This window comes from Mustela putorius, unplaced genomic scaffold (assembly GCF_011764305.1).
Source record: "Mustela putorius furo isolate JIRA1106 unplaced genomic scaffold, ASM1176430v1.1 tig00000129_pilon_pilon_pilon, whole genome shotgun sequence".
Lineage (NCBI taxonomy): Eukaryota > Metazoa > Chordata > Mammalia > Carnivora > Mustelidae > Mustela > Mustela putorius.
This window is the reverse complement of record NW_025421290.1, coordinates 23,903,146-23,930,103: the sequence shown is the minus strand read 5'-3', so window position 1 is coordinate 23,930,103 and position 26,958 is coordinate 23,903,146. Positions and strand designations below refer to the sequence as shown.

Below are 26,958 nucleotides of genomic sequence, written 5' to 3'. Positions count from 1 at the left end.
AAAATATAGTTTTAGAGATCACAGGTGCTTTTCCTCAACATAGAAAGTTCTATAATCCTTGTTAGAAACAAAAGAAACAATGATGATAACAACAAAAAATGTATGCCCAGCACTTTTTCTATTGTATGTGAATTTAGTCTTCACCTCCACTTCTGTGTGAGCCGCCCCGTGATACGTGGAGTTGCTGGCTGTGGGACAAGGTGCATACTGACGGCCCAATACAAATATAATAGAGACAGATTTCGCCCTGGTGGAACAGGACCCATTCACCATAGGGTGAGTTCAGGGGCGCCTGGTGACTCAGTCAGTTGAGCGTCCAACTCTTGATTTTAGCTCAGGTTCACGACATCAGGGTGTGAGATCAAGCCCTGTGTCTGACTTCACACTTAGCTGGCAGTCTGCTTAAGATGCCCCCTCTGCCCCTCTCCCCACTTAAAAAAAAAAAAAAAAAAGGAACAGGGTTGAGTTTCTGGTCATCTGAAATTGTTCCTTTTCTGCCTGTTAGATATTTCGGGAGTCATAAAATTCATCACATTCTTCGAAGAGAGTTTTCAAACTTAAAGGTAGCTTTCAGGGCTGGCGGCTCTTGCTGATACCTTAGAAGTAAGCACTGCTAGGAATATCTCATACCCAGCCATGCGGTAATTCATGCAAGGTGGCCTTCACACTGTTAGATGTGTCTGTCTCCAAGACATGTGAGAATGGCCATGTGTGTGACCCCTGTGGGCAAACAGTGTCCAGTGAAGCCGAGAACATGTTTGATACTCAAGATGACAGAGCACTGTTCCCGATAGTGCCGACATAACCAGCCCCGTGTTTCTAAGCCTGGGGCCTCACTCAAGGCACCTTGGCCTCTGTAAGTGTAGTTGGCCTTCTGAAGTATCAGAAAAAGATGTACACTATTTCATCAAGGAAACCACTCAAAGAAGTTGCCTCAAAATTTGGAGTTGAGTAACCAGTGTGCAGTCTAAATAAACGGGAGGCAAATCAGTACCTACCTGGAGTGTATCACTTTTCCCAAGTGCATGTTGTTGAATTTCTTGGTGTACACAGTTCCCTCAGGTTCATTTGCAGGCACGTACGCATAAAAGATAATTTCTTTTAAGGCGATGTACTGAGGTGCTAGGGCAGTTTCGAAGCCCATATCAGGAGCCTGGAGAAGGAAAAGAACAAAAGACATTGCATTTTATACTATTTTATATTTTAATTAGGGAAAAATGCAAATATCAGATTGGTTTCCAGTGGGTGTCACAACAGTACTGTTTGGCTTACCAGTAGGAGTCATATTTCAACATGTTCTGTTTGTAGATCCGTGTGTGCACAAGGGATAATGCATTTTTCCATTAGGGAGGAAAAGAAATTCTGGGGAGTAAGATTCAGTTTAGGGTTCCTGTGCCTTTGGTAGAAGGCCGGAGTGCAAGGGTGGGTGGAGGTGTGTTTTCCATTGTGTAGAAGGGGCCTGGAGGTACAGATTTTAGAGCTCAGTTCCTTTTTTTAAAAAAAGATTTTATTTATTTGATGGACAGAGATCACAAGTAGGCAGAGGCAGTGAGGGGAAGCAGGTTCCCCACTGAGCAGAGAGCCTGATGTGGGGCTCGATCCCAGGACCCCGAGATCATGACCTGAGCCAAAGGCAGAGGCTCAACCCACTGAGCCACCCAGGTACCCCTGGAGCTCAGTACTTTTGGTTTTTAAAGGATTTTATTTATTTATTTGACAGAGAGGGAACACAAGTAGGGAGAGTGGGAGAGGGAGAAGCAGGCTTCCTGCCAAGCAGGGAGCCTGATGTGGGGCTCGATCCCAGGACCCTGGGATCATGACCCAAGCTGAAGGCAGATGCTTAATGACTGAGCCACCCAGACGCCCCATTGGAGTATTTTTTTAAGGAAGGGGCCATGGCATATGTCTCCTCACTTGAAAGTGGCTGCCAATTTTCCTTGCCTTGGGGTGGTCCCTAAAGTTCGCAAAGCTGGACAGGATCAGGATCAGAGAAGGGTGTGTTGAAAAGACCACCCCGAAGGGGATGCTGGGGTTGACCTTGTGGACATGACATGAGGAGTAGGTGGTAGATAGTGCAGACTGGCTGGGGGCACAGGCATTCAATGGTGCCTCTAAGACCCATTTTCTGTCATGCCCTGTCCCCTGGATCTTGGGAAGAAGAGAGTAGGAAACAGGCAAGAAACTGGCGTGAGACTGAATGGATGTCTTAAGGCTCTTTAAAGGGCCTCTCGAAAAGGCTGAAAGTGCTTTAGAATTCCCAATGCCATTCTAGCATGTGAGTGATAAGAACATCCCACAGAAAGTGTGTACAAGGCCAGTGAAAGGCCACACACGACAAAAGCACAAGCCCTGGACCCTGCTGTCCGGGCTGATGCCTGATCTAGGAACTACCCAGTGGCGTGTGCAATTTGGGCTGAATTACTTAGCCTTGCTGTGCCTCGTTTTCTTCATCAGTAAAATGAAGATAAAGAGTTGTTATAAAAATGTAAGAATGTACAACACTGCCTGGCACATAGAACCAAATAAAGGCTTGTGATTATTTTTATCCAGAGAGGATGTCTGTTGCTTGCTTTGGGGGTTGGGAGGTGAACTCCTCTTGCCGCTGAAAACCCCAACTGGTTTTTGATTTTAATAATTTAAACTTTCACATAAGAGAACTAAGACATTTCTAGAAGTTGTAAAGTTAGTGACAAATGGGGATATCTGCTTTTTCCGGAAGTCCTACTCTCCTGTTCATGTCCTTTGATTTGTGTCTGTGCAGAACCCACATAACAGCAAATATATGGCAAGTCCCGTGGCAGCACTTTACAGTCATGGGGAGGTCACGAGGAGGTCACGTGGCAGCCCTGAATGGTCACGTGGCAGCCCTGAATGGTCACGTGGCAGCCCTGAATGGTCACGTGGCAGCCCCGTGCCATCTCCGGGAAGTTCCCCCGTCACTCTCCTCCCATCTCAGACAAGGAGAGTGAAAACATGATCTTTTCAACTCTGGTAATTTGGCCTGGTAATTGGAATATCTATGAAAATAATTGGCCTAGTCATTTGGAATATCTATGAAAACTCAAGTCAGCCATTATTTTCTATTTCCTTTAGGACAAAGGGATGGTTTCATTAAGGCCAAGTTTTAAAAAAAAATCGGATTCTTTGCTGATATAGTGAAGAAAGTCCATTTTCACAACTGGATGCCCAAGTGATGCGTTCTCAGGCAGAACCTTCACAAGTGGCACATTATGCATTAAAATTATTCGAAAAGCCTCTGTGTAGCATCACTTACGAAGGAGATAGTATCTCCTTTCTATAAGAGCATTAGAAAAGGAAAAAATGAAGGTGCAGGGTGAATACAAAAGAGGAGAGGTAAGCCAGTGGGGAAAAGATAACTCCTGTTTCTTGGTCAGCCTTGGGAGGTAGAAAAGCCAAATGTACTGCGAACCTGGGTTGGAAGACATAGGTCTAAGTAATAGCTTAGACTATCTGGTGGTGTTGCTGTGAAGATATTTGTAGGGAGACATTCTGGGTGGAGTTAAAGCTCTAGAACCCAGTATGGGACTGGGAAGAAGGTTTTGGAGGTTTCCCCTATAGTCAGATGGAGCAAAATGCATTAATAAGAGTTTGTCTCAACAAACCATAAGTGACTCTTAATCTCACAAAACAAACTGAGGGTTGCTGGGGGTAGGGGGGGTTGGGAAAAAAAAAAAGAGAGTTTGTCTCAAGCAAAATACCTTCTCGTTTTCCCATAATTCTGTGTGCACAGTGGGACATCAATTCTTAAAACAAGGCAAACAGTCTCAATGCATTTTATCACTAACCTGTCCAAAAATACTTTTAGGATTCCCAGAGGTTCTAAGTGACATATCAGCTTCAAAGTGGTCTGGAGTCAGTTTATGTATAAAGCCCATGTGGTCGTAGTATAATGTGAAAATCTTATCAGAAATAGATCCAATTTTACCATATCTTATTAATCCTGTTAGGAAAGAAACAGAAATTTCTTGATATAGTACAACTAGAGAACTTTCAATACCGTATCTTGGGTGGAGGGGGGAGAAAACCCTTCACTTAAACTAAAGGGCAGGAGTAGGTCTTCGAGACTCCAGAATTAGTAAAACTCATGTCAGTCTTTGTTAAGTCCCCCAGAAGTCCTTTCCAGGCTCCAGCTCATTCCCCAACCCTGATTGCTAAAGTAGGTGAAGGATGGAGGGGGACGAGGTAGAGGTCTAGAGGAGAAGAGGTGAGCGCCTCCCTGGTGGTGGTTCCTCCTCTTGGTCCGGGAACCCGGACACTTCCAAAGCTAGGAGACCATGACAACCCTCAGAGAAGCAGGGTGAATGATCCGCAGAGACCGTTGTGTCATCCGCTATCCTAGGATAAATATGTTGAACAAGATTTGGGGTCCTATGTTTCTTTCATGCTTTAGGGTAACATGTTAAGCAGCACTAGCAGTAATCTGGTAGTAAGTACATACAAGTACGCATCCAACCAGACATGGGTCCAGAGAGCCAGCTGCCTCGCCTGGCTGGAGCCCAAGAGAACGCTCAGGTCTTGAGATGCAAAGGCTAATTTCCACACCCACACCCCAATCTGGCCAGACTCTCCTGGTCTATTCTTCTGTCCCTGACCCCTGAATGCTGGAGCACCTTAGGATTCAATTTTTAGATCTCCTTTCTCACCATCTCTAGAGATCTCACCCAGTTTTAGAATTTCAAACCCATTTTAATGTGAATAATTCTCTTAAACCTCCTGTCTTGTTCTCTGCCCAGAACTCCAGATTTGCATATCTAGCCTTCCACTGACAGTTCCTTCCGGGGCCGCCAGGCATCTCACACTGAACTCCTTCCAGACTGAGTTTCCAATCCCCAAGCAAACTCCTCCGCCCAAGTCCTCTTCATCTCCATCACAGCAACTGCCATTTTCCCTGGTGCTCAGTCCAAAACCTTGGTGTCATTCTTAACTCCTCTCCTTTTCTTATGCCCTACATCTGAGCCATCCACAAATCCTACTTATGCCCCCTCAAGATAAAGAGAGAATCCAACCTCTTCTTGTCACTCTCACCTGTCACCCTGCACAAGCTGGTGTGACACGGGAGGAGGTTTATTATGAGGAATTAGCTCATGCAAGCATGGAGACTGAGAAGAAGTCCTGTGATCTGTTGTCTGTCAGCCCGAGGACTAGGGGACTGGCTGGCGGAACTCCAGAGGACAAAGACGTGAGAACCGAGAACTGGAAAGAGGACTGGTTTAAGTCCCAGTCCAAGGACAGAAGACTGATGTCCCAGCTCACAAGCAGGCAGGAAGCAAATGGGGTGAGTTCCACTTTCCTTCACCCTTTCATTCTGCTCAGGCCCTCAAAGGATTGGATGGTGTCCACACATGCTGGGAGGGCAGTCTGCTTTACTGAGCCCACTCATTCAAATGCTGATCTCCTTCAGACGCAGACTCATTCAGAAATAATGCTTCCCCTGGGCACCCGTTGGCCTCGTCGACTCATAAATGAACCATTACAGTTGCTGTGGTTCAATATGCCCTAGCTCACCTATAAACCTACAATACACTTCAACGTCTTGAGATCACTTTTATAATTGCTGTGTCTTACAATCATGGTCCACCAGGTGGCACCCACGATACAGTGGTCAATTTGCCTCAGGGGAGTAGAGTTTGTGCCTGCTCTGTCCATCACTTGGGAGTTTCCTGAAACACTAGTATAATAAATGTTAAATTTTACTAATGTTTAACATGCCTTCAAAAATATTACATTATAATTTGGCATTGAAACAAAGTTACTGTGGGTGCAGTAAGAGAGGAAAACAAAGCAGAGCTTGTATTTATCAGTAAAGCAAACGACACTGGAAGAATTACTGCTATTTCATATTTCCTTGTACAACCACAACCAAGTGCTTTCTAGGACCTAAGAAAGGAAGAAACTCACAAACAGATGAAACTGCATTATCTTTTGCTAGTGAAATACACTCAAAAGATCGCCTTATCATACACCAAGCAATGCAACTGTAGGCAAGGGAAATAATGTCGGAGTAATCCATGCATCACTCAGCATCACAGTTAAAACACTGTTAAAATGTAATTCAAGGGGTGCCTGGGTGGCTCAGTGGTTTAAAGCCTCTGCCTTCGGCTCTGGTCATGGTCCCGGGGTCCTGGGATCAAGCCCCGCATCGGGCTCTCTGCTCGGTGGGGAGCCTGCTTCCTCCTCTCTCTCTGCCTGCTTCTCTGCCTACTTGTGATCTCTAATCTGTCAAATAAATAGATTTAAAAAATCTTTAAAAAATGTAATTCAAAGTTTTTACTTGTGTTAATAGAACAAAGTCATCTTACAACCAATGGATCTCAGATTTGGTTAAATACAAGTTTTACAACATTCTTCTGTTGGCTCTGCTCATGAATAAATGGTTGGGTTGGCTCCAAATTCTTAGGTAATATTATTTTTCTCTGAAGGTTCTGAGAAGAATATGTGCTATTATTCATTGTTGTAGCAGCAAAATCCAAGACTAGCTTGTTTTTTTTTTTTTGCACCTTTAAAATTGATTTACACTTTATAGTCCAAATAATTCAGACACAGCTTTGCTTTCAGTTTAAAAAATAACATTATTGTCAATTTTATTTTCCTTTATTTTTTTCCTATTTTCAGTATGCATTCACCCATCCAGCCATTCATATCAGAGGGAATGTGCTGGGAACCATAGCTAAACAGCCACCACCACTGCATCACTGGAAATGTCTCCAACTTGCAGTCTCTCAATCTTTAGCACCTATATTTATCATTTTAGATTCTTCCCACTTACTTATTTTTCTATATGTGGACGTGTTTTTTGGTTGTATCTATATGTAATAGTTTATCTCTTATATGGACAATTTAGTTCCATTTTCTTTGGTGTTATTTTCACTGTTTCCAAAGTAATCTTGCTTAGTCTAGTTTGATTTTTGTTCCACAATATGTGCTATTTATTCTCTATTTGCCTGTTCCTCCAGATCCATCCCCAGACTTTCTTCTCTCTGTCTGGGACACTGGAAGGCTGACCCCTATGAATTGCATTATTTGTGCTGTGTTTCCAGATGCGTTCTGATTGGATTTGGCCAATGAAAGGCACTAGCAGGAGGTAAGGACAAGGGAAGGAGAGAAAAGTCTACATAGTTCCTCCTACCCTTCGCCCTACTTTAGTGATGCAGTTCTGACCCCAGCTTTGAGCCTCCTACACTGAATCTCTTGCAGGATGGTGCCTGCTGTCTAGCTTTGATTGGGCCTAGGTGAAACTATTACCTATCTACTACCTTCTATCTATCTATCACTTATTTATTTGCTTTATCCCTTAAATCAAAGGGACGCTGATGGTTTTCTCCCATTGCTAATCTCTGGTTATTTCAAAACCATTCTTGGTTCCTTTAACTTTTTCCACTGCTCTAGTTTCCTTATAAAGGATCTCCAGGTGAGACACTTGTGTGAAATTACGTTTCCTGCCAGGACTTTAAGTGACACAGATCTCTACTCAAAGTATCCCTGGAAGATAGAATATCAAGGCTGGATTCTGGGACTGAGTTGCTCACATATTGAAGGAATGCACAGATGACCTCTGTGCCTGGCAGCTACTGGGACACTGGTAACCCATAGCAAGCAAGGACATCACAATCAGTCAGATTATTACTGGCGTAGCATGGGATGGTATGTCGGTAGAGGGCAGCACTTTAGATAATCTGATGGGGTGGCTGTACATGACAATGACAGTTATGGTTTTTACAAAAACTGTAAGGTAGTATGACTTTTATGGATATATTAAAGAGTTTTCAAAAAAAAAAAAACCCTACTCATGACCGTGAATACTTAATACTTAACTTAAGATCACAGTAAAATATTTGACAGCTATTAGGGAAGAAAAGAACCCTCACTTCATACCACACACAGAAATAGAAATTTCACACTGATCTATATAACAAACATAAAGACAAGCTTCTAGAAGAAAACAGGAAAATACCTTCATAACTTTGGGATAGCCAAAAGATAGCCTTCTCAAGTAGGATATGAAAGAAGCACTATCCATACCAGCAAAGACTGACAGAATGAACTTTTAAAAAATTAACAATTTTGGCCCTCACAACACCATGAAAAGACCGGCTGTTGGTTGGGAAGAGATGTTTGCAAGTTTTGTTCCTAAAAGAGGATGTGCGTCCATAATACCTTAGAAACTCATAGAAATCAATTTAAAAAATCATTCCATTAAAAACTTGATTAAAAAGAGACTTGAGATAATTTACCAAAAAAAAAATAAAAAAGATACAGATCGACCAATGAATGTATGAAAATATGCTCAACACCATTGCTCATGCAAACGAAATCTTCAAAGGGTACAATTATGTGCCCATTAGAATGACTTACTATTCAAAGGCCTAACAATACGGAGTGCTGGTGGGAAGGGGCAGCAACTGGGATTCCTTCATATTGCTGGTAGGACAGATGCTTGATACAGCCACTTTGGGGAAGTGTTGACAGTACTTAATGTTTTTTTTTTTTCCACAAAAACTAAAAAAACATATACTTTATGATGCAGCAGTTCTACTCCCAGATATATACCAAACAGAAGTGGAAGCTCTGTCCAGCCAAAGACTGATACAAAAATGTCCATGGCTTCTCTAGCATAAACCCCAAATAGAAACAATTTAAATACCTACTAGGAGTGGAATAGATAAATATAATATTCAGACAATGCAAGCTACACCACAGTGAAAAAGAACAAATTGGTAACATATGCGTCAGTATGGAGGAATCTCACAGTTATAATAATGTTGACCAAAAAAAAAAAAGTCAGACACAAAATAATATATATATACATACAATATATACATATATGTTTATATACACAAAATAATATGTGTGTATATGTGTGTGTACATATATATATATATACACACATACTGCATAATTATATTCCTGTGAAGTTCAAAGCCAGGTAAAACTAATCTATGGTATTAGAAGTCAGAAGAATGGCTACCCTTAGAAGAATACTGATGGGAAAATAGCACGAGGGAGCTTTCTAGAATACTGCAAATGTTTCATACCTCATTCTACTCTCCAACCCCTCCTCATATTACTCATAGTCATTTTTGTTTATCTTGTAATCATATGATGGCTGATCATTAGATTCTGAAATGCTACTGCACAACTACCATCTCAACAAGTATCCCAGAAAATACACCACAAAGATTAACCTGATATTAACAGAAATTGAATAAAGGTTTTGTTGACAGAATAGAGAATACATAAACACAGTGGGGAAGATCTGGGGAAATGGAGTAAGAGTTTGATGTTCCTTCTTATCCTTGAGCAAGGAAGGACCAAGGAAGGACCAAGGAGGACCAAGGAAGGACCAAGATGATAACACTGAATTCTGCTGGTGGGTGTCAAGGACACAATACTGAGGTCAAGGAAAACTTGCTTTTTGAAGCCATATCAGAAAACTTCAGAAGGCTTGTTTAAAGTCATATTAGAGACCAGAAGAAACTACTTTGAAGCTAAGTAGTCAAGAATGCTGACGTATTAAAAATAGTAGTAGCAGCAGCAAAAACCCAGCCTCACTCTTGTCTTGAAAACAATCAATGTTTTCCAGATTCTGGTTAGAACTAATGAGAGATGTCCAAATTTGGCCCAAATTCCAAATTTACCCAATAATCTACAAAAGTGTTACTTAAGCACTGTTTGGAGAGACCATATTTCTGAAGGTATATCTCCTTGCCTATTAAGTTCCTGAATTTCAGCTTTATTTCCTTATATGAGTAATAGTTTTCATTGTCCTATGAACACCTAACAAAATGGACCAAAAAAGTATGTATGAAAACTATCACCCTCTTTGAAGAAAACATAAAAGTAAATCTTCATGACCTTGGATTAGGCAATGAATGGTTCCTTAGATAGAATACAAAAGTATGAACAACAAAAGGAAAAATAAATTCGACTTCATCAAAATTAAAAATGTTTGTGCATCAAAAAGCCCCATGCAGCAGGTCAAAAAGACAGCCCACGATGAAAGAATATACACCTAAATCTTATATCTGATAAGGGACTAATAGTCAAAATATATAAAATACTCTTATAACTCAACAATAAAAAGGCAACCCAATTTTAAAATGGGCATAAGATTTGAGCAGACATTTCTCCAAAGAATATGTGCCAATGGCCACTAAACATATTGGAAAGCTGCTTAACATCATTAGTCCTTAGTAAAATGCAAGTAAAAACCACAGTGAGATACAATTTCTTACCCACTCAGGTAACGAAAACAAAAAGACAGACAATAACAAGTGTTGGCGAGGCTGTGGAGCAATAGTGTTCATGTGTTGCTGGTGGAAATGTAAAATGGTATGCCACTGTTTGGCAGTTCCTCAAAATGTTGAACATAGGGTCACCATATGACCCAGCAGTTAGACTCCTATGTATGTATCCAAGGGAACCAAAAGCATACTTCTACACAAAAATTTGAACATAAATTGTTCATAAAGCCATTATTCATAAGAGCTAAAAATTTTAAACATCACCCATCAACCCAAATGTCCTAATAAACAAAATGTGCCAGATCCATAAGATGGAATGTTATTCAACCACAAAAAGGAATGAAGCGTTGATACCTGTGACAACGTGAATATGTCTTGCCCATGCTGAGTGAAATAAGCCAGCCACAAAAGGACAAAAAAAGTGGGTGATTCCATTTACATGAGGTACCTAGAATAGTCAAATCCATAGGGACAAAAGTAGTTCTGAGAGGCTGGGGCGACAGGAGGAAGAATGGGAAGTTATTGTGTAGTGGGTACAGAATTTTAGTTTGGGAAGATGGGAAAGTTCTGGAAGGGCGAGGAATGCTGGTGGTTGCACAGCAACGTGAAAGCCCTTGAGGCCACTGAACTATACGCTTAAACATAGTTAAAATGTTTAAGTTTGTGCCGGGTATATTTTAGCACAGAAATAAGTAGCAAACAAAACAAAACAAAAGAAAATGAAAACAAAAAAAAAATGAACAAAAATCACTAGCAACAATCAAAAGAGGAAAAAAAAAGAACAATATGTCAAAACGTAGAAAAGAAAGCACTAAGGAAAGAAAGAGAAAATTTTGATGTAACAAGTCACACTACTCTACACTCAGACCTCTGAGGTCATAATAAAAGAAGGAAGATAGATTAAGAAATTCCCGAGGACTCTCAGTAGTATGCTTCTAACAAGAGAGAAGTTGGCAGTGGTTAAGCTGGTCCTCAGAGAAAAACAAATCAAGCCCTCTTGAGTGTAGCCGGGTCCACCACCTTCCAAGGCGCTGTACTGAGAGAACAAATTCAACAGCTACCTGGATGAGGGGAAGCAAATAGATCTCAGGAATAATCCACCTACATTACTTGAGAGCAAACACAAGGTCTGACCAGTGCTGCACTCACTGTAATGATGAACTAGACCGAAAGAAATGAAGAGCAAGGAGAGAAAAAAGAAAAGGCAACAAGAGCCAACGGTTAAAGAGGAAGGTGGGGGAATAGCAGAGGCAAAGGGGAAAGAAAAGGCAGAGAAGGTACTAATAGCATAAAAAGATATAAAGAATCTAGTGGAGAGAAAGCCTATCCCAAAAGGAGGCAAATTTTCTCCCATATTTTGCATCAAAGAACCTTAACAAATTAATAGATTCAACAAAACAAGACCTCAAAGACCTCATAATTGAATAACAACATAAAATGAGAATGCAGATCATAGAGATACAGACATAAATGGAGAATCATGTTTCTTTATCATTCTAGGCTCCAAGACTGATTAACAAAATTCAACCAAGCTGGAAAAGATTGGGCGCTTGTCAGTAAGGTCAATCAATCTGAGCTGTTGCTTTTACTGCACAAATAAACTGAGAGGAGCCTTGATCCTAAACTTGGTAGCCTTGATCAATGAAATCACAAAATTAAAGTAAGATGGAGAGCAATATAACATTTACACAATGCCACTTCTTACAAGTCATGTGATTTTAGTTGCATCACTTTAATTTGTAAAAGTAGGCTAGTATTGCCTACTTCAGCCAGTGCTATGACTGTTAAGCAAGATGATATTTGTAACATGTTAAGCCCAAATGCAGCTCAGTAAATAGGAGCTATTATTGCTTTTGGGAAAGTAAAACATCACAGATATTGCAAATGGGAACATAGCGTGATGTTCCAGGGTTCCCTTCTTTAAGGCTGTTCAGAGGATCCTACTTCTGTAGATCCTAAAGGCCCATCACCCTCTAGAGGATTCTGGGAAGACAATAGAGCAGGAGGTACCAGGAATCTGTCTCCTCACTTGAACATTTGCAAAGGCTTGCAACTTGCAGAGGAAGGATTGGATGGTAAATTGTGGTTAATTTCAGCCCTTAGTAGTAGCTACCCATCTCCCACTAGGGGTATCTGGCAGAGCTGTGCACATACTCCTGGGGCAGTTTACAGGAGCCAAGGTGGGCAAAAAGGACCCTGTCCTCCAAATATTGGGGATCTGTGTTCTGATCTATTCATGATAAAAACACATAACAGACTAGGAATAAAAGGAGATTATGTCAACATAATAAAAGCCATATATGAGAAATCCACAGTGAACATTATACTCAATGCTGAAAGACTGAAAGCTTTTCCTCTAAGATCAGGAATGAGGCAAGGATGTCTGCTTTTACCACTTCTACTCAACATAGTATTTGAAGTTCTAGCCAGAGCAATTAGGCAATAAAAAAATAAAAGGCATCCAAATCACAAAGGAAGAAGTAAAATTATCTCTCTTCACAGTGATATGATCCTATATGTAGAAACTCTAATGATTACACAAAAAAAAATTAGAATAAATGAATTCAGCAAAGTAGCACAATATAAAACCAATATGCAAAAATCAGTTGTATTACATTGACAATGAATAATCGGGAAAGGAAATTAGAAAAACAATTCTATTTATAATGTCACCCAAAAAAAATACATAGGAATTAACTTAACCAAGTAGATTTAAGGCAACCCAAAGAAGGGGGGAAATATATGCAAATGTTTGATAAGGGATTAATATCCAGAATATACAGAGAACTTCTATAACTCAGCAATAAGAAAAGAGCAATCATTAATAAATTGACAAAGGACTTGAATAGAAATTTCTACCAAGAAGATATACAAATGGCCAATAAACATAAGAAAAGATGCTCAATCATTAGGAAAATGCAAGTCAAAACTAAGAGACACTTTACATCCCCTAGGATGAACACTATCAAAACAAAAACAAAAAACTGAAAATAGCAAGCATTGGCAAGGATGCAGAGAAATTAGAACTCTTCTATACTGGCAGTGGGAATGTAAAATGGTATATCTACTGTGGAAAAGAGAATTCTAAGGTCTAAAAGATTAAAAACAGAATTACCATATGAAGTAGCAATTCCACTTCTGTGATATACCCAAAGGAATTGAAAGCAGTATTTCAAAGGGATATTTGTACACCTATGTTCATAGCAGTGCTATTCAAAATAACTACAATAATAGCACTGTCCACAATAGCCAAACTACGAAAGAGCCTAGATGTCCATTAACAAACTAATGGATAAAGAAGATGTGATACATATATCACATCATATATCTATATCTATATCTATATATATATACACACACACAGACACATATACATATAGAGACACACACACAATGGAATATTATGCAGCCATCAAAAGAAATGCACTTTTGCCATTCACAGTGATGTGGACGGGTATTACACTAAGTGAAATAAGTCAGTCAGAGAAGGACAGTCATCATATGATCTCACTGATAGGAGGAATTTGAGAAAAAAGACAGAAGATCATAGGGGAAGGGAGGGAAAAATGAAACAAGATGAAACCAGAGAGGGAGACAAACCATAAGAGATTCTTAATCTCAGGAAACAAACTGAGGGTTGCTGGAGGGGAGGGTGGTAGGAGGGATAGGGTGGCTGGATGATGAACATTGGGGAGGTTATGTGCTATGGTGAGTGCTGTGAATCGTGTAAGACTGAAGAATCACAGACCTGGACCCCTGAAACAAATTATACATTATATGTTAATAAAAATAAATAAATAAAATGTCAAAATAACTAAAACATGAAAGTGACACAAATGTCACTTATTGGATGAAAAGATAAGCAAAATGTCATATATACACAATGGAATATTATTTAGCCTTCCAAATGAAGGAACTTCTGATACATGCTACAACATGAAGGAACCTTAAGGACATTCTGCTAAATGAAATAATCCAGTCACAAAAAGACAAATACTGTATGATTCCACTTATACGAGGTACCTCGAGTAGTCAAAATCATAGAGACAGAAAGTAGAATGGGGGTTACTGGGGCTGTGGAAAGGGGGAAAGTGAGGATTAATTTTTTTATTTTTATTTTTTGAAGATTTATTTATTTGAGAGAGAGCAAGTGAGCATGCACATGGAAGTGAGAACACGCGCGGGGTGTGGGTGAAGGGGGAAGAGAATCTTAAGCAGACACTGTGCTAACTGTGGAGCCTGACAGGGGCCTCAGTCTCACAACCCTGAGATCATGACCTGAGCCTAAACCAAGAGTCCGTCACCCAACTGGCTGTGCCACCCAGGAGCCCCATGAGGATTTATTTTTTAAGGGACATAGAGTTTCAGTTTTACAAGATAGAAAGAGTTCTGGAGATGGATGGTGCTGAGGGCTGCAGAAATTTTGAATGTATTTCATACCCCCAGACTTGTATACCTACAAATGTATAAGACGGTCAACTTCATGTTATGTGTATTTGACCCCAATGAAAGTAATTTTTAAAAATCTGTCACCTCTAATTGGTTTGAGACTTTAAGATTAATTGATTAATATGGCAGATTTCTTTCATATATGTTCTAATCCCTGGCTCATATATAGTTCCTATACCAGTAAAACTGAATTTCTCACCTGCCTTGGTCAAGTAGACATTTCCACTTTGGGAGACAAAAGTAATATCTGAAGTATAAAAACTATGGTAAGTATTCTTTATGATATCGTCATGAAAATCAGCTAATAATTCGAAAGTGTTGCCGCCGTCGATTGAAAGCCACACCTAAGGGAATAAAAAGATGATACCTCATGGAAGCAGATGCCATCTCACAGTCAGCATTAACCTCTCAGCCCGAGCTTGTGACGGTAAGAAAATTCCTACAACGTGGTTTTTCCCACACTCCCACACCCATCACTTGCAGACACACATACAGACTCCCCACCCAGTTCTTTCCTAGGGTTTCATTGATGATGTATGTGCCAGGGTCTCAGGTCAACACAGTGTGCACCGTGACTGTATAAAAGAATGAAATTATCCCATCATCTCCCAAGTGGGGAGGATCATAAAAGGATGAAGTGCTGGGTATACTTGGATAGGAAGGAGAGAGCTTACCTCATATTGACATAAGACATTAGGTTCCAGGCATCTGGCAAAGATGTATATGAATGAGTGTTGTGTGTGAGAGCCCACTGACATTTACAAGAGTGTGTCCTGGGACCTTAGTAAATCTTCAAATATACTCCACCGTGTAAGTTTCTCTGTTCCCTCATCTTTCAATTAAGAGTTGCTTGAAGAGAAATCGGATCTCGTATTGGATGAATTCTGCTTGCTTGGTACCTCTTTTAACGGCCTACGTCTTATTCAGATGAAGATTTCAGTTTTTTAAAGTTGTTTTTAAAAATTAATTTTAGTGAGAAGTTATACCTGAAAACAGGCTTTTCTTAAATTTAAACATTATAGATGCAGTCTGTTTGACCACCATCCAAAAAATTGTCCTTTTTAAAAAACCTTATGTTACAGAACTGTGGTCTCCTCTGTCCCTCCCCAGAGGTAACCACTCTTTTATATTTCAAAATTCTACACACATACACACATATATATATTACACACACATATATTTTTTTTCTATAACTACGTCATTCTCTCTCTGGTTGCCATCCTAGCACTCTAGACTAGCTTTAACCTTGCACTGGACTGCATGTTTAGGGCATGCATATTACAGAGAAAATGTACTGAGCAATACATGAAGTGTTCTATCACTCAGAAATTAGTGCTCATCCTGTCCGAGCACAATCTGTATTCATAGACACAAGATACAGAGGAGCCCCACAATTTTACTCTGGCTCTGGCTCCTGTAAATGTTACTAGTGGCCTTATGGTGGTTGGGTGGTTGAGAGAAAGGTACTTTGAACAATACATTCAAAATGTCATCATACTCTACCTATTGTTCTATAAGTTACATTTGCACTTGGCAAAAATGTCTCAGATCATCTTATATTAGCCCCACGTAGATCTTCACATTCTTCTACACTGCTGCATAGTTTCCAATATTATGAATATAGCCTACTGGAGATACTGTTTTCCTACTAACAGACACTTTTACATTGTATCAAAATGTTCGCTGTTACAGACCATACTGCAAGGAGCATCCATTCTCCTGTCTCTCTGTACTAGTGTTAAAGTGTATCTCTAGAGCACATACTGAAAAATTGAGTTGCTGAGTCAGAGCCTATGCATATTTGTATAATTTTTTTTTAAAGTTTTAAAAATTTATTTTCAGTGTAACAGTATTCATTGTTTTTAATACCACACCCAGTGCTCCATGCAATATATTTGTATAAATTTAACAGAAATTCTAAAATGCTTTTCAATTTCCCTGAAATTGAAAATGAATTATAAGCCCATTAGCAGTGTATTCTCAAACCTCACAAATACTATAAAAACTTACTTTTAATTTTTACTGATTACCTGAATGTAAACAGTGGCATCTCGTTGTGTTTTTTTTTTTCAATTTTAAATTATTGATCCATGTACAGCTTACTTTTATTTTTTCAGTTCATAATATTACAAACAACTGGGAACTGGACATTCTAACCCAAGAATTAGCATGCTGCTAGTACTTTGCACTTTCTTCTTTCTCTCCAGTCCTATTATCCTGACTCTTCCCTCAGAGGTGTCCCGTATTCTGAGATGAAATTTGTGTTTTCATTCCCTTGGTTCTGTTTTGTTTTAGTTTTAGCAATATATATGCATGCATGTTTAAGAAATACATTGCTTGAATTTATACTTTTTGCTCTTTAGAAGAAGAAACCATCTATATATTGTCTTCTAAAACTTACTTTCCCTCCTCTCAACATTATGTATATTCATACATGTTGCACATAGCTCAGTTCATTTGCTTTTATAATCAATTGCAATTTATTTATTCATTCTCCTACTCCTGGTCATCTGGATTATTTTCAGTTATTTAATGCTATTACTCACAGTGCCATAATGAACACTTTAATATGTTTCCTCAAATATATGTTTCCCTTGCCGGAAAAAAAGTGAAACTGGTGAGTCATAGCATAGGCAATCGTTGTAATTTACAGGATCATAATGCCAAATTGCTTTCCTAAATTCACTCTCCCATCAGCAGATCTGATTGGTCCATTTCCTCTTCAGCATCTCATGTTGGGATGACTGCTTGGATTTTCATCATCCTCCTGTTAATGTAGTATATTACATTTACCAATTTTACTAATTTTCATATGTTCAACCATCCTTTGAATTCCAGAATTAAATCTTACTTGGTCATATGTATATAATCCTTTTTAATGCACTCTTTAATTCAGTTTGCTAGTATTTTGTTGAAGATTTTTGCATGCATGTTCTTCAGGGATATTGATTTCTAGCTTTCTTTTCTTATAGTATTCTTAACTTTGGTATTAGGGTAATACTGGCCTCAGGGAATAACCTTGGAAATATTCCTTCTTCATCAATTTTTTGGTAAGAGTTTGAGGAGGACCGATGTTACTTCTTTAAATATTTGGAACAATTCAATCGACAAAGCCACCCGATCCTGCTTTCCTTTCTTGGGAGGTATTTGATTACTGATTTAATCTTGTTACTAGTTTTTGATCTGTTCAGATTTTCTACTTCCTCATGACTTACTATTGGTAGGTTATGGGTTTCTAGGAAATTATCCATTTCTTCTAGGTTATCCAATATGCTAGCATATTATTTTTCATAATCTCATAATCCTTATTTCTGTGGTATCAGTTATAATGTTTTCTCCTTATTTTTTTGTTTTAGTTCATTCTTCTCTTTTTTTCTTAGTGACTATAGCTAAAGGTTTATCAATTTTGTTGAACTTTCAAAGAATCAGTAATTTTGTTGATTTTTTTCTATTATTTTTGTATTCTCCATTGCATTTATCTCTACTGTAGTCTTCATTATTTCCTTCCTTCTGCTAACTTTGGGTTTGGTTTGTTCTTCTTTTTATGGCTCCCTAAATTGTAAATTTAGGTTGTTGATTTGAGATTTTTTCTTCCTTATTAACATTTGTGTTTATAGCTATAAACTTCTCTATTGGTATTGCTATTACTGCATCCCATAAATTTAGTGTGTTTTGTTTTTGTTTTATTTTTCTTGAGATATTTTCTAGTTTCCCTTTTGACTCATTGGTTGTTCAAGAATACATTGATTTATTTCCTTATACTCATGGATTTTCCAATTTTCTTTCTGCTGTTGATTTCTAGTTTTGTTCCATTGCGATTATGAAAGACATTTTGTATAATTTTAGTCACTTTAAATGTGTTGAGACTTGTTTTGTGGCCTTGCTTATGTTATGTCCTAAAGAATCCTCTGTGTATTTGAGAAGCATTTATACTCCACTGTTGTTAAGTGGAGTCATGGGATTATGTCTGTTAGGTCTAATTGGCCAACAGTGTGGTTCATATCTTCTGTGTCCTTGTTTATCTTCTGTCTGGTTTCTCTATCCATTATTGAAAGTAGGGGATTGAAGGGTCCAACAGTTATGTTGCTGTTTCTCCCTTCAATTCTTTTAAATTTTGCTTCATATATTAGGAGCTCTGAAGCTTGCATGAATATTTTTTTTATTTGTACACTCACATATTATATTCTTTTTTTTTAATTTTTAATTTTTTATAAACATATATTTTTATCCCCGGGGTACAGGTCTGCGAATTGCCAGGTGTTTATTATATATTCTTGGTGAATTGGCTTTCTATTATTATATAATGACCTTCTTGGTCTAAATCTTGGTGACTTACAGTTTATTCTGTATATTTACACAGCTAGCCCTGTTCTCTTTTGGTTGCCATTTGCATGGAATTTTTTTTCAATACTTTCACTTTCAGCCTATGTGTGTGCTTATGTGTGTATTAGCTAAAGTGAATTTCTTATAGACAGCACATGTTTGCATTCTGAATTTTGTTGTTGTTGGTTTTTGTTTTTATGCACTCAGCTTATTTTTGTCTTTTGATTGGGTACTTTGACCCATATACATCTAAAGTAATTATGATATGGAAGGACTTGCTGTTGCCGCTTTGTTTATTGGTTTTTCGGGTCTTGTAGGCTTCTGTCCTCCTTTTCTCTCTTACTGCTTTCCTTAGCATTTCATCGCTGTCATTTGTAGTGATATTCTTTGACTCCCTTCTTCTTTTCTTGTGCGTATATCCTATATATATTTTTTCTTGTAGTAACTACTGCAATTATATGAATATCTTAAAGTCGTAACATTCTTTTACGTCTGATAACAACTTAGCTTTATTGCATGTAAAATATTCGTACACAACTCTACTTCCCCATTTTGTGTTCCTGATGTTACAAATGATATCTTTTTTTTTTTTTATGCAATTTTTATTTTTTTTATTTATTTATTTTTTTTTAATTTTTTATTTTTTATAAACATATATTTTTATCCCCAGGGGTACAGGTCTGTGAATCACCAGGTTTACACACTATACTCAACAGCATAGATTTATAATTTTGAAGTTATTTTCTTTTTAATTTCTTTTTTTTTAAATTCTTATTTTTTTAAAGATTTTATTTATTTACTGGACAGAGGGAGAGATCACAAGTAGCCAGAGAGGCAGGCAGAGCAAAAGGGGGAAGCAGGCTCCTTCGCGAGCAGAGAGCCCGATGCGGGGCTCAATCTCAGGACACGGGGATCATGACCTAAGCCAAAGGCAGAGACCTAACCCATTGAGCCACCCAGGTGCCCCTTGTCTAATTTCTTTTTTTTTTTTTTTCAAGATTTTATTTATTTATTTGACAGAGAGAAATCACAAGTAGGCAGAGAGGCAGGCAGAGAGAGAGAGAGGAGGAAGCAGGCTCCCTGCTGAGCAGTGAGCCCGATGCGGGACTCAATCCCAGGACCCTGAGATCATGACCTGAGCCGAAGGCAGCGGCTTAACCACTGAGCCACCCAGGCGCCCGTGCCCCTTGTCTAATTTCTATACAAGAATTAAAAGTGAATTTATGCACCAAAGTTACATTAATACAAGTTACTAAATTTGCTCATGTATTTATGTTATAGGAAAAGTTTTTATTTTCATGTGACTTCATGTTGCTACCTGGTATCCTTTTTATTTTTCACTTGAAGGATTCTCTTCAGCCTTTTTTTTTTTTTTTTTTGACTCCCATAACAAGTCTAGTTGCAGTGAACTCCCTTAGTTTTAGTTTATCTGGGAAAAATCTTAATTTCTCCTTTAATGTTGAACAATAGTCGGCTGAATGTATTCTTGATGGACAGTTTTTTTTCGTTCATTTTGAATATATTATCTATCCCACTCTCTTTTGGCTTGCAACGGTTCGGCTGAGCAATCCAGTGATAATCTTATGGAAGCTCCCTTGTATGTAGTGAGTCGCTTTTCTCTCATTGTTTTTAAGATTCTTTGTCTTTGTCTTTGACTTTTTTTTTTGTCTTTGACTTTTGACATTTTGATTATGTCTCAAATCTTTGGATTTATTGTGATTGGAATTCTTTTTTTTTAAGATTTTATTTGACAGAGAGAGATCACAAGTAGGCAGAGAGGCAGGTAGAGAGAGAGGGAGGAGAAAGCAGGCTCCCCGCTGAGCAGAGAGCCCGATGCGGGGTTTGATCCCAGAACCCTGGGATCATAACCTGAGCCGAAGGCAGAGGATTTAACCCACTGAGCCTCCCAGGCGCCCCTGTGATTGGAATTCTTTAAGCTTCTTTAGTTTGTATGCCTATTTCTTTCCTCAGATTTGGGAAATTTCAGCCATCATTTCTTTCAATAAGCTTGCTCTGCTCCCCTTTGTCTCTCTTCTCCTTCTGTAACTCCCATATTGCCTGGATATGTCTGATAGTCCCTACACAGCCCCGAGGCTCTCTTCACTTTTCTTCACTCTTTTTGCTTTTAGTTCTCTGAATCGATTTCAAACAGCCTCTCTGCAAAGTTTGCCGATTCTTCTGCTTGATCAAGTCTGCTGTTCATTGAACTCCTCTAGTGAGTGTATCGGTTCAGTCATTCACATTTCAGCTCCAGAAATTCTGCTTGGCCTTTTTATAGTTTCTATTTTTGATACTCTTCATTAGTTCATTGTTTCCTTGATTTCTTCTAGTTGTCTATCTGTTCTCTTCTAGCTCACCAAGCATCTTCATGACAGTTGTTTAAAATTCTTTGTCGGGCAGCTCATAGCTCTGCATTTCTTTAGGGTCATTCTCTAGGGATTTATTCTGTTCCTTTGATTGGGCTATGTGTCCCTATTTCTTCGGCATGCCTTGTCATGCTATTATTTTGATATGTGGACATTTCACCACAAAACCACTTGAACCCAGTGTTTACGGACTGGCTTCACGCAGACTCTTACTGATCAGACCAGCTAGAGGCTCTAGGACTTCTGAAATCTCTTCTAAGGATGTGTTTTCTCTGGCTTGTGCTGTGTTTTTCATTGTCTCAAATTGCTTGAGCTGTAGATCCCTCCTCTTCCAGATGCCCATAAGCTCTTGCTGCCTCTATTATGTGGCTGTAGAACTGCAGCTATAAAGTGGTACAGTGATCATAACTGTTTTCAACAGTTTCTCAACAAGGCTGCCAGTTCCATCAGTGCTTTGAGTCAGATGACACAGATTTCCCCAGTCCAGCCAGAATGTTGGACACACAGTTAATTATTTTGTTTCTATCCTTTTGGGAGGATCCTTTGTGGGAGAGTGTTTCCTCCAACTTGTGCAGCATTAAGTCAGATAGGAGGAGATGTGTGGATGGACATGGAAAATGTTGCAAGTTTTCCTACCCCTTTTGTTGGAATCTCTTTGGCTTGAGCTGTAGCTTCTCCAGTGGATTTTAGAGTTCTTATAAAGGTATTCTGGTCTGCATTTTGTGAAATTGGTGTCTCTGGAGGAAAGGGAGGGTCTAAAGGTTCCTGCTCTACCATCTTGCCAACATTACTCTCCTAGTTTTGGCTGTTTCCAAACAAACCCTGTCAGTGCTCCGGGTTAAGCAAAACAGAAACCAGTCCCTGGAGGACCCCTCAGACAAGCCAGAATGTTGCATGCAAGGTTCACTCTTTTGTTTCTATCCCAAGGGAGGATCTCTTGAACAGGAGGATTCCTCCTGGTTGTGCCACACGAGGCTGGCTGGAAGTGGAATGCAGATGGGTTAATTTTCCTGACCCTTTTGTTAGAATCCCTTTTTGGTTTTTGTGTTGGTCTTGGTGCTGTAGCTAATTAACTGGTCTCTAGAGTTCTTGCAAAGGTAATCCGACCTGTATACTGTTGCTGATTCAATGTCTGTGGGAGAACAGGGCTGAAACCTTCTTAATCTGCCATCTTGCAGACCCAGAATTCTTTTTAATGAAAGTGATGCTATTTTTTTTTTTTTTGGTCTTGTTTTAAAAGGCTTTCCCTACCCTGATTTCAGAAAGATATTCACTTATATTTTCCTTTTAAAGTTTTTATATTTAAATTATTAAGGCATTGGGAGTTGGACTTGTACTGTGGATATGTATTTCAACGTTTTCCATATGTAACCAGTATTTCCCATCCTATTTTGAGCAATCTCTTATTTTTCCCTTGGAAGAGTCAAACAATTTTTGGCCTCCATCAACCTTCTAGATACAATGGGGCTATTCATGGGCTTTCTATTTCCTTCCATTGGTCAATTTGTCTGCTCCTGGGTCCAAACCACATTATCATAATTACTATAACTTTTTAAAAATTGTGAATATCTGGTAGTGCAAATACCTCATCCTCATTCTTCTTTGTAAGTGTCTTGGTTATTCTTGGTGTTTTGCTTTTCCAGATATACTCTTTTTTTGCTTTATTTGAAGTTTTTAAAAGCTGAGGTAGAATTGACATATACCATATATACTTTAAAATTAACTTAAGCTCTCCAACAAGCCTGGAGGTTTTGATTGAAGTTGTATTAGATCTACAGATTAATTTGAGGAAGAAATCATAAGACAAGTTTTCCTATCCACAAGTAGGTTTATATCCATGTCTTTAAAAAGTTTTAAATGTCCTTCAATAAAGTTTATAATTTTCTACACAGAGATCTTAAGAATCTTGGATTTATTTATTTTTTAAAAGATTTTATTTATTTATTTGACAGAGAGAGATCACAGGTAGGCAGAGAGGCAGGCAAAGAGAGAGGAAGGGAAGCAGGCTCCCCACTGAGCAGAGAGCCTGATGTGGGGCTCGATCCCAGGAGCCTGGGATCATGACCTGAGCCAAAGGCAGAGGCTTTAACCCACTGAGCCACCCAGGCACCCCAAGAATCTTGGATTTATTCTTATGTATAGTTTTTTAAAGATACTATTTTTAAGTAATCTGTACCCCCAACGTGGGGCTTGAACTCACAACCCTGAGATTGAGTTGTGTACTCAACTGACTGAGCCAGCCAGGTGCTCCACTTTATAATTTTTTGTATGTCATTTTGCTTTGTTTTGTTTTTGCTCTTGTACACAGTGTCATAAAAATTATGCTTCCAAATTTGTTGATCATGTGTAGAAATGAAATTGACTTGCCCTTCCATCTTGTTTAACTTTTCCGCTTCTTTTAATAATTGGTATATATCATTTTTTTCTATACGGACAATCATATTTTCTGCAAGTAAATTGTTCACAACTTTTTAATATTCATCCCTTTGATTTCTTATTTTTTTGCTTTGTCTTATTACATTGCCTTCTGCACACTCTTCTACTTCTTAATAATTCCTTGGTGAAACTCCAACTGTGCTTAAACACAACTCTGTCTTTTCCAACATGTATGGACCCCCACAACTGAACACAGAGAACAACATTCAATAGCGCTGAATTGGTTGCATGTGGACTTCATAAGCATAAAGCATACGCAATCACACCTGCTTCCCTCAGTCAACACACTCTCCCATCCCCTGGGCAACTATTTCACTCTGTTCCCTTTTTCTAAACCCCTGACACTTCTCCATCCTCATTTTCAGATAATAATTTTGATTTTTGCCGAGAAAATAAAAGATAAACGCCCACACCCTTCCACTACCACATATACCCACTTATCAACTTTGGAACCCCCAAACTCTCCCTTCTTCCTGTTATTATAGAAGCTCTGAAGACCAACCTGTCTTCTAGTTCATAGATGGCATCTCTTCTCACCTACTTAGAAATGTCACTCCAGGAATTCTTCCTCTCTCACTCGCTCTCTCTCTCTCTCTCACCTGCACCATCAGTTTTTCTCTCTACTGAATAATTCCCATCAGCACAGCCTAATTCCTTCTGTCTCTCAATCTTCTCTTAACCTCCCTTTCTCCTGCTACCATTACTGCATTTCACTGCTCTACTGCTCACCAAAACTTTGCAGAAGATTTTGTTTCTATCCACGTCACTAATTCCTCGTCCTTCATTCTCTCTTCATTGAGCTTTCTAAACCTCCCCGATCATCAGAGGGACTCTGTTCTTTGATGTACAACAACTCAGCATAGAATAAGGGAGGGATTTACACCTACACTAGAGCATGAAATCTAGTGTGTACGCACCTGATTACCATAAGCATACAGAAAATGGCTTCGTGGATGGAATACCATTCCAACAGGAGAAGAGAACGATGAAGGAAAGATGAATTGTGGAAATTTTGTTCTTAATCCTGGTTTGTTATTTCTCAGGATGCTAACACAAGCAATAGTGCTTTTCTAGAAGTAGAAAAGCAAACCATTAGCAAATCGGAAGAATATTACCATTAATATTACTAGACTATGTTACAATTCTTTTGTGTTTTCTGCTACTTGGATTTTGATTAAGATAGGGACACATCCATTAACACAGCATAGAACTGAAAGGATTAGCAACCATCCATATGTCTTTGTTCGGCCTCCCCCTGCCTTATGTGTCCATTTTATAGATGTTGAACATAAAGTTCAGGACACTAAATAATTTATCTAAGCTTCTATAATATATGACATGAGAAGGTTTTATTATAGAACCGTTGCTGAACTCCAAAGAGAGATTCCAATGCCCATGCTTATAACTGTGATGGCAAACTACCCTTTAAAAATGTGGATGTCTGGACTACATTCCAATTCTATTGGATCGTGATATTGTAGGGGGTCAGAATATGTACCCAAGACATGACACTATGGTAAAGAGATTATTATAAATTGAAGACACTTAAGATTCAACAGATGTGGAAAAAAAAAAAAAAAAGCTTTCCCTTCTCTGACTAAAAGCAGGAAATAAGCTACCATTAATTCTTCAGAATAGATACACTCTCAGAGGGAGAATGCAAATAAAACTTACCCCAAATGACTCTTCCTGGGGAGTTTTATGGCCCTGAGGGAGATGGGAAAACTACTCATAACTGTATGAACAAACCTCACAAATTTTCTTATCTCCTATTTGTTCCCCTGTTAATCCATTATTTTTTCACTTGTTTTCCCTTAAGTGCCTTTCTCACCTGTCCCCTTAAACTATTAAGATGATATATAGCCCCCCAATTTTAACCACCTTTTCAAGCTTCTCCTCAATGATTTTCATCTACGTGTACATACACTGCATAAATCATTTTCTCTTCTCCCGTTAATCTTTTATCAGTTTAATTTGCAGGGTCCCAATCACTGAACATAAGAAGGTAGAGGAAAATTATTTTTTTCTCCCCTAAAATTATAAGTCTAAGTCTTGTTCCATTTTTTTGTTCGTTGAAACTATCTTATGGAACCTCAACTTTATGTAAACCAAGCTCAGCTTATATGCTCCTGGAGAATAAGCAAAGAGGAGTCACTATGCAAAGAGCACCCTATTTTCCATCAAACTGAATGACCAGCAGAGGCAAGAAATCCCTAGAGTGCCTTCAACTATATTATTAATGATAAATAATTTTGCTGTAGCTAATTTTATCAACTTGTACTGCCACAAATAAAAAGACCTTCAAAATCAATGTTTGCTAAGATAAATTTTTATTGTTGTGTCATCAAGAGTGATCACCTAATGACCCACCTGGCTGGATAAGAGGTAGATCCCAGCACTATGCTCTTGGTCAACAAGAAATGTTAACACAGTTGAAGGTAAAGATTTCATTCCTTTCAAAATATGAGGCAAGCAAGGTAACCACTCATTAAATGGTTCTTTGGCATAAAAACAAGAGCTGGACTGCAAAAAGAGAAAGGAAAGGTTAACGCCATTTTTTAAATGTAAGTTCTAATCTGTGTAATCTTAAGCAAACAAACCAGCAAACTACTGTGTTGTCCTGACTGACCACAAATACTAGTGATAATTCTTCGATGTCTCTGCTTCTCTTCTGGGGATGGGAGTCCAGAAAACACTGCAAAGCATCTCTTCTCGGCATGGGTGGTTTTTCTAGAACTACAGCGTAGGTCCAGATTTAACATCACTAGGTAATTGCCATTAAACCCAAGTAGAGGCATAACTGGGTGCAAAGAGGGATGAAGTTGTTCATCCTGAAGAAATACCATCTTTTAGATGAATAATAATCTATGAAACAATTCAAGAAATAAAATGTCTTAACTTTTAAAATATTTAATACCAGGGGCGCCCGGGTGGCTCAATTGGTTTAGTGTCTGCCTTTGGCTCAGGTCATGATCCAGCAGTCCTGGGATCGAGCCGTGTGTCCGGCTCCCCGCTCATCAGGAAGTCTGCTTCGCCCTCTCCCTCTACCCCTGCCCCCAATTGTGCACGCTTTCTTATGCTCTCTCTCTCAGGTAAAAATCTTTTTTAAAAAAAGGAAAACT

At 38.8% G+C, this 26,958-nt stretch overlaps 1 protein-coding gene across 4 annotated transcripts in view; it reads right to left on the bottom strand.

The window, feature by feature from the left end:
- CATSPERB (cation channel sperm associated auxiliary subunit beta) overlaps positions 1–26,958 on the bottom strand; it is a 120,945-nt gene that overhangs the window by 52,701 nt on the left and 41,286 nt on the right. For all 4 annotated transcript variants that reach the window (XR_001179922.2, XM_013057593.2, XM_045071191.1 and 1 more), the window contains 5 exons: positions 26,207–26,359; positions 24,754–24,906; positions 14,911–15,055; positions 3,807–3,961; positions 999–1,153 (listed from right to left, as the gene is read on the bottom strand). Coding sequence is in view for 3 of the 4 variants with exons in the window: in XM_013057593.2 (XP_012913047.1) it covers positions 999–1,153; positions 3,807–3,961; positions 14,911–15,055; positions 24,754–24,906; positions 26,207–26,359 (761 nt within the window). In the remaining variant the exon portion in view is untranslated. The remainder of the gene's footprint in view (positions 1–998; positions 1,154–3,806; positions 3,962–14,910; positions 15,056–24,753; positions 24,907–26,206; positions 26,360–26,958) is intronic.